The sequence below is a fragment of the Lissotriton vulgaris genome, chromosome 1_1, assembly GCF_964263255.1.
Source record: "Lissotriton vulgaris chromosome 1_1, aLisVul1.2, whole genome shotgun sequence".
In the NCBI taxonomy this organism is placed as follows: Eukaryota; Metazoa; Chordata; class Amphibia; order Caudata; family Salamandridae; genus Lissotriton; species Lissotriton vulgaris.
Window position 1 is genome coordinate 76,728,421 of NC_141685.1, and position 8,844 is coordinate 76,737,264.

The 8,844-nt window shown below is 44.9% G+C and overlaps 1 protein-coding gene across 1 annotated transcript; it reads right to left on the reverse strand.

The window, feature by feature from the left end:
- Nucleotides 1–663: 663 nt before the first annotated feature.
- On the reverse strand, nt 664–2,574 carry LOC147737391 (uncharacterized). The gene has a single exon (XM_086923829.1). It carries the CDS (start codon nt 2,437–2,439, stop codon nt 664–666), a length of 1,776 nt encoding a protein of 591 aa, XP_086779955.1. The 5' UTR covers nt 2,440–2,574.
- Nucleotides 2,575–8,844: the final 6,270 nt, after the last annotated feature.

Here is an 8,844-nt window from a genome sequence, read left to right on the forward strand (position 1 = left end):
CATTGCACTTGAATGGTTTTTCCCAGGTGTGCGTTTGCTGATGAATCCTTAATGTTGAAGATTCACTAAAACTACTTCCAGATTCACTGAACTTGAATGATTTTCCCCTGTATGCGTTCTCTGATGCTGTTTTATGTCTGATAATCGAACAAACCTCTTCATACATTCACTGCACTGGTATGGTTTTTCCCCGGTGTGTGTTTTCTGATGCTGTTTTAGGTGTGATGATTGACAAAAGCTCTTCACACATTCACTGCACTTAAATGGTTGTTTCCCCTGTGTGTGTTCGCTGATGAATCCTTAATGTTGAAGATTGACTAAAACTACTTTCACATTCACTGCACTTGAATGTTTTTTCCCATGTGTGTGTTCGCTGATGAATCCTTAATGTTGAAGATTCACTAAAACTACTTTCACATTCACTGCACTGGAATGGTTTTCCCCCTGTGTGTGTTCTCTGATGCCGTTTTAGGCTTGATAAATTTATAAAGCTCTTCCCACATCCATTGCACTTGAATGGGTTTTCCCCAGTGTGTGTTCTCTGATGCCTTTTTAGGTCTGATAATTGAATAAACCTCTTCTCGCATTCACTGCACTGGTATGGTTTTTCCCCGGTGTGTGTTTTCTGATGCAGTTTTAGGTGTGATGATTGACAAAAGCTCTTCACACATTCACTGCACTTAATGGTTTTTCCCCTGTGTGTGTTCGCTGATGTTTCCTTAATGTTGAAGATTGACTAAAACTACTTCCACATTCACTGCACTGGCATTGTTTTTCCCCTGTGTGTGTTCGCTGATGTTTCCTTAATGTTGAGGATTCACTAAAACTACTTCCACATTCACTGCACTGGAATGGCTTTTCCCCTGTGTGTGTTCGCTGATGTTTCCTTAATGTTGAAGATTGACTAAAACTACTTCCACATTCACTGCACTGGAATTGTTTTTCCCCTGTGTGTGTTCGCTGATGTTTCCTTAATGTTGAGGATTCACTAAAACTACTTCCACATTCACTGCACTGGAATGGCTTTTCCCCTGTGTGTGTTCGCTGATGAATCCTTAATGTTGAATATCGACTAAAGCTACTTTCACATTCACTGCACTTGAATGGTTTTTCCCCTGTGTGTGTTCGCTGATGATTCCTTAATGTTGCCAAATCACTAAACCTTCTTCCACATTCACTGCACTTGAATGGTTTTTCCCCTGTGTGTGTTCTCTGATGCTGTTTTAGGCTTGATAAATATATAAAGCTCTTCCCACATTCATTGCAATTGAATGGTTTTTCCCCAGTGTGTGTTCTCTGATGCCTTTTTAGGTCTGATAATAGAATAAACCTCTTCTCACATTCACTGCACTGGTGTGGTTTTTCCCCGGTGTGTGTTTTCTGATGGTGTTTTAGGGGTGATGATTGAGAGAAGCTCTTCACACATTCACTGCACTTAAATGGTTTTTCCCCTGTGTGTCTTCGCTGATGAATCCTTAATGTTGCCAAATCACTAAACCTTCTTCCACATTCACTGCACTTGAATGGTTTTTCCCCTGTGTGTGTTCTCTGATGCTGTTTTAGGCTTGATAAATATATAAAGCTCTTCCCACATTCATTGCAATTGAATGGTTTTTCCCCAGTGTGTGTTCTCTGATGCCTTTTTAGGTCTGATAATAGAATAAACCTCTTCTCACATTCACTGCACTGGTGTGGTTTTTCCCCGGTGTGTGTTTTCTGATGCTGTTTTAGGTGTGATGATTGAGAGAAGCTCTTCACACATTCACTGCACTTAAATGGTTTTTCCCCTGTATGTGTTCGCTGATGTTTTCTTAATGTTGACAAATCACTAAAACTACTTCCACATTCACTGCACTGGAATAGCTTTTCCCCTGTGTGAGCTCGCTGATGTTTCCTTAATGTTGAAGATTGACTAAAACTACTTTCACATTCATTGCAATTGAATGGTTTTTCCCCAGTGTGTATTCGCAGATGCTGTTTTAGGTGTGATAATCGATTAAACCTCTTCACACATTCAGTGCAATTATATGTTTTTTCTCCTGTGTGTGTTCCCTGATGCCGTTTTAGGTGTGATAATTGACTAAAGCTCTTCAAACATTCACTGCACTTGAATGGTTTTTCCCCTGTGTGTGTTCGCTGATGATTCCTTAATGCTGAAGAGCAACTAAACCTACTGTCACATTCACTACAATGATATGGTTTTTCCCCTGTGTGTGTTCGTTGATGTCTTTGTAGGCCTGATAACTGGATAAAGCTCTTTACACATTCAGTGCATTTGAATTGCTTTTTCGCTGTGTGTGTTTGCTGATGGGGTTTTAATATTGATGACAAACTAAAGCTCTCACTGCATGTGTCTGAGACTTCTCTCTTGGTTAGCGTCTCTGGGTCTGGTATATACTTGTTTACATCGTGTGACTGTACTTCCTGAAGGGCCATCATGACTGATAAAGCACTTGTATTATTCTTGCATTCTCTGTATGTATTGTATTTTGCACGTTTGCTTTCCGATTAAAGAATAAAGTGCAATGGTCACCAACTGCTTCCCAATCTCAAAACGTGTGTAAGGCTTCTTCGTGGGCGATTGTGTCTTTAGACTGGATAATGGTTCGGCACGCATGCGGGTAAAGATCCAACGTCCTTCTGGTCGGTGCACACTGGGACAGTACTCTGTATTTTAGAAAACAGAACCCCTATTTCTTTTAACCTTCAGTTGTCTGACTCCACTCCGTTGCGCTTTTCACTGGTTGCTGTGGATTGGTCTGAAACAGTTTGCAATGCACCTCTAGCACTGAATGTTCTCCTGGTATTATTTAAGGAAGCAGAGCACTGCTGTAACCACCTCATACCAATCTCATGATCAAAGCTGTTATTGGACATGTTTACACAAGAGGAGGTTTATCAGTATTGTCTTCATTTTCTAGAGGTTATTTCTTCGTTTTGAGGCATGGAAGTACACAGCTGAGACTCGTGGAATCACTGAATTTCTTGTGTCCCTTCTCCCTTCTTTCAGGATGTCTCAGTTTATGTTCGGGTTTGGCTGGCTCTGATGGCACTTATGTTTTCCTGAATACTGGAACTCAATATTTCAGACTTCATCTTTGCAGATTTACAGTGTTATCTTCCTTATTTTGAAACATTTCGTACAATCAAAGATTGTTTTCTGTCGGATGTAAAAAAAAAATTAATAACTTAAAGGGAAACATAATGGAATGTGCAAACACAATTTTTTATTGATTGTATAAATATCTCTTGATTACCATTTTTGAAACATATGAAGGCATATTTAACCATACACAGAAATTTACATAAAAGTTGCTTTGAATATGTCACATCTTAATTATTCATGAGTAAGTTGGTAAAAAAAAGGGCGCTCGCATAGCACTCATACACTAGTTACAGCGTTAGGTAGTGGCAAATGGTCAAGGTTTTGTAAAACAAGAACAGCTCTTTGAGTAAGAGATGGGAGATGGATCAGGAAGACTTGAGACAGAAGGTTGGACATCAGAATGTTCGAAATATCAAATATTGCTGCTCGCGGAGGTGCTTTGCTTCATCCACTACACCCACAATATGCAGTAGAGCAGCAGTTTAATGATTGTATTTACTTTGTGGTTTTACTTCTCTCACATATATTTCTAAGTTTGTCGGTATTATCCACTGGGGTGGGAGTTTCCCAGCTGGACAAGGAGATTGAGCTTGGCTGGTCTGTTGTTTAGTTGTCCCACCTCTAACTTTAGAGCTTGAGATAGCATGCTAGACTGGCGGCCCACTAGTTGACAACTGTGGTGCATCAGCGTGACAAGAGCACAGATGGTACGCCAAAGCCAAGGCTGTTAGCACCCTTTCACCCCTGGACCATGCTCAGCACCCGAAACACTCTCTTAAAAACATCTCTTAAGTCAAACTGCTCTGTCCATACATCCTACACCTTTGCTGCCCGCCACACAAGGTAGAGCCTGTTCTCAAACCTATTCACCTGCACCTCACTTGCATTGACCTGCTTTCAACATTCAATTTCCAGCACAAAACCTGCGAACAACATTTTCCAGCCACGTAATTCCCATGACTTTTCATAGGTCTCTCCTCCTACTCATGCTTTTCAACATCGCCTGTACAAACCACTGTGGCCACCTTCAATGGTACAATCCTGAGGTGCGCTCATTCTTTCCACAAGATGGAGAATGCACCAGAACAGCGCACACTGCACATAAGATAAAGATAAAGTGCCTTCTGCGACTCTCACACATGCCCGGCAATGAAACAGTCCCTACACAGCTTTTACAAAGGGCCACATGTGTCAGGTTTCTGTGAGCGCCTCAGAACGTAGTCATCCGGCTGGATGTCATACGGACTAAACAACTACATGTCCCAGACTGCTTAGCGCCTATCTAGGGGCGGTCCTGTTCCTCTTGTCGGATATTTTGGATTCTATCGACCTGAACTCTGAGCTCTTGGAGTGAGTTGCTTCCCGTAGCAGTTACCAAGGATTTCCTTGCCCTCCGTTGGTAAGCCTTCTTGCTTCGGCTTGTGCGGAGGACGAATTGTTACCGCAATTGCCCTCCGTTGGTGAGCCTTCTTGCTTCGGCTCGTGCGGAGGACGAATTGTGTTCCGTGTGGAGTGTTCTCTACGAGTGTGTCTCACTACCGCAGTTGCCCTCCGTTGGTGAGCCTTCTTGCTTCGGCTCGTGCGGAGGACGAATTGTGTTCCGTGTGGAGTGTTCTCCATGAGAGTGTTTCCTTCTTGCAGTTGCCCTCCGCAGGTGAGCCTTCTTGCTTCGGCTCGTGCGGAGGACGAATTCTCGTATATACTTAATCTTACCGCACGTGGTAAGTTTTGCTCTGTATGCTGTGCCTGCGTCTTGCGGCTCGTACACAGGAAATCAGGATCTCATATTGAATTGAAGCAGTGCCCTTCAGGACCATATTCAATACTGATTGGAGTAACACAGGTACTGTACTGTTTTATACTATCGGGTGACGTAACCCATTGTTGCTTAACTTTGTTTTACTCGGATACATTGAATCCAGGGGTCCCTCGGATGTTGCTCAAGACTCTCCTCTACGTCCCGTCATGTTCATATGTCGTGGGGTATGTACAATAGCATAGTGTTTCATTCTTGCAATACGGTTATACAAGGGCACAGAATAAGAAAGGTATTCATTGTGTATTACAGGGAGGACGTAGCACCGTTCATATCCTTCCAGGGCTCTGATGCTGGTGAAGAGTTGTATCTTCTATTACACCGTTACTTTAGTTTCTTTACAGGTAGATGGGTACATCTTATGTTAATGGGTTGCTGATTGAAACAGGAGTGAGAGTATCTGGTACCAACGCATTTCTTTGTCTTGTGTTTTCCAGATCTCCCTCCCCGCTGTTCCCTTCCTTCCCCGCCTTTCTTTTTGCCCTCACCTGATCCTTCCTTAACCCACAGCTATTTCAGCAATCTGGGTTTGGTTAGATCTGGAGGTGGCCTTGTTATAACATCACACTGATCCCGAGGATTGAGAAGTTAACAACATGCTTAGCATTGCTTTTCAAATACTCACAAAATGCCACAGGCACAGCTCAATAATGCAAAATAAAAGTATTTCACAGTGTGAAATGCACCGCCAAATGATCCATAGCGTGCAGCATGCCACCAAGGTTCTTTACTTTCGCAAATGCGTTCGCAGCTGCAAAGTTTGTTGTCACCAAAGTGTTCTTTCTTTGAAAAAGGTGCTTTTCCTCTATGAAATATAGAGCGGGGGCAGGCCCAGATCAGTCAGAAGTAAAACATTTATAGCTCAGTAGTATTCTGAGATAAAGAACTGGGTAGTAGGACGCTGGCTTCCAATAACACGGCACTGAGCACCTCACTTAAGCCAATCTTTTAAGATTGTTTGAAGAACAGGGCAACAGGAAGGTGTGTTAAATGCCGACCATTAACCTTTCACCAGCTGCACACGGGGACGGCATTGGCTAGAGTGAATACCGTGCTCACGCAACCGCTCAAGTCGTGCATACGGGCGCTAAAACATGTTAGCGAAGTGTCCTGGAATCCTTGATTCAATTCACATAATTTAACTACACACATTACAGTTAACTCTCCCCCCACCGTATCAAGTGCATGTTTCCTGATTCGACACCAGAGTATTGGTGCTGTAAACTGGCTGGCGCTGGCTTCTAACATATGGTGCGGGAGTGCCCACCACTACTGGTGTCATGGCTTGAGATTACAGCCACCAAAGCAGAACTCACAGACCATACACTGTCAACTACCCCTGAATCCTGCCTGCTAGGCCTTCTCAATAAAGCAAAGAGGGGGCAAACACTTACACTGGTTCATAGACCTTGGATACGTACTTTACAAGTGACAAAAGCAATGTTTTGGAAAGTGGCCTCTGTGCCAGACACTAAGAGGTGGCTGCATACTCCCCTGCACTGTGCACGAGCAGAGGATAACACACTACACATGCTACTCTCTAGAGGAGTGGGGAGAATGGGTGGGGTGGTGGGAAGGTAGGATCTGCTTTCATGGTTTCCCCCACTCTTTGCTGGTGTCATACAGTTTTTCTGACTAGTCTGCGTCAGATCCTGCTAATCAGGACCCCACTCACTGTGCTTCCTTTCTAAATTGGCTATGGTGAGCACCTTGGTACATTCCTTATTGGCTGCTGATGTACTCTAGTAAGTCCCTAGTATATGGTACTAGGTACCTAGGGCCTAGGTACTCCAGGGGACCCCCATGGGCTGCAGCATGTGTTATGCCACCCATGAGCTGCCACTCCGTTAGCTGCCATCATTAGATCATATGGTTTTGAAAGCGTGTCCTACGCCGACGACACTCAGTTACTTGTCACCTGTGACTCCGATCTCGTCGGCACCCGGCTTCGCTTTAGGAGTTGTATGACCCGAATAAATTAATGGATGAGCGCCAACAAGTTACAACTGAACAGCAACAAGTCCGAGATCATCTTGTTTGGAAGAGCTGAGGAGGTCTGGTCGTCTGACTGGTGGCCTGCGGAATTAGGATTGGGCCCCCCTCCCAAACCATCTGTCAGAAACCTCGGCATTACCATAGACGCCCCCTTGTCCATGAAGCCCCACATAGATCAGGTTCTTGGGGTCTGCTACGGCATCATGTGCATTCTCCGTAAGATTTTTAAGTGGCTCCCCATTGAGGCTAGGAAACCACTGGTACAGGGCCTTATCGTTAGCCGTTTGGACTACGGAAACGCCCTGTTCACTGCCCTAAATGCCAATCTGCTTTCCAAGCTTCAGATTCTTCAGAACCCGGCAGCTAGGCTTGTCCTCAATCTCCCCAGTAGATCCTCATCCATCTCGAACCTACCGACTCTTCCTTGTCTCCCAATCTGCCAGAGATGTCACTTTAAAATCCTAAGCCTGGTCCATAAGACAATGCATGACGCCGGCCCTAACTACCTAAAAAACAAGCTCCTTAGGTACATCCCTGGTAGATCTCTAAGGTCCAGCTCCAAATTCCTCCTTGCTCAGCCCCGTTTTCGGACTCTGCGCAACGGGGGCCGTTCCTTTTCCTATCTGGCCCCAATGTGGTGGAACAAACTACCGGTCCATATCTCTTCCATAACCGATCATAAATGTTTCCGTAAAAATCTTAAAACCTGGCTTTTCCCCCCTCCCACCAACTAGCCGCAATGCACCGTCCCTGTCCTCCATTCTTTAGCTGCTAGCACCTTGAGACCTTACGGTGAACTGTGCGCTATATAAGAATGTATGACTATGACTATGAGGGACCCTCCAAACTCTGACCACAGGCCTGCCATTGTAGCCTTTGTGAGTTGGTGCATGCACCTCTCACGAAAGATATGTTTCCTTATATCTAACATCCCTGCCCTTGAAACCTATAAGTCACCCCTTTAGCAGGCCTTTCAGGCCCAAAGGCTGGGTGATTGGTTCCGAATGTGAGGGTGGCCCTGCATGAGCAAAGAACCCATACAAACCCCGAAGTCCATTCTCCAGGCATTGTACGTAAATCAGCCATTATGAGACAGCAAGACTATCTCTAAACTGGCTGGAACGAACCTGGGCATATTTGGTATCAGACGTGTTGGAATCATACCCCAACACTGTATTTGGTGTTGGAGGTATGATTCCATCCACGGTAGGGCTCCTCCGGGAAGCATACCACGCTCCTGGGACCGATCCTACAGACCTTGAAAGCAACTTAGGCCTGCTGCCTACAACAGACCCTATTTTGCCCTCCTGCTGCTGGGCCAAGCCCGAGAAGGGGAAGGTAGGACAATAGGCTTCCTGTCATAGGGAGGTGTTTCCATCTCCCAGACAAGATTTAGTGTATTAGGCAGGGGTGGAGGCGCTTGCCAGCGCCTCATAGTCTGCTGGAAGGACAGATTTGGTGCCCTCCTTGCATACTCCAGTTCAAACCAGCTCAGGGAGCTGTTGGCTACCGCTTTGAACCACAGCTGAACTCATCACTGATCCTGGGCTCCTACAGACTCCAACAGGTTCAGTGACATACGACACAGAATTGTGAGAAAAATTTAATTTCTTAGCTAAATTTGAGATTTGCAGGGGATTCTGGGTAAGATAAGATAGATAGATTGGGGGACCCATGCAAACCACACCTCCCTGGTCTCCACCCGGTGTTTCCATAGATGGCTGCTGAGCCCGAGACCAAAAACTCCTTTGCAAAAATAGGTTGTTTTGTGATTGATTGGGAGCACCTGCGTTTTTGGTCCTGGCTCGCATGCCATCAACGGAAACCTACAAAACATAGATATTTCTGAAAACTAGACACCGGGTGGAGTCCAGGGATGTGTGGCTTGCATGGATCTCCCAAAGTTTTCTTATCCAGAATCCCCTGC

What these genes read in the sequence shown, in the direction of transcription:
- LOC147737391 (XM_086923829.1), bottom strand. Translation starts at nt 2,439, where the DNA reads ATGATGGCCCTTCAGGAAGTACAGTCACACGATGTAAACAAGTATATA.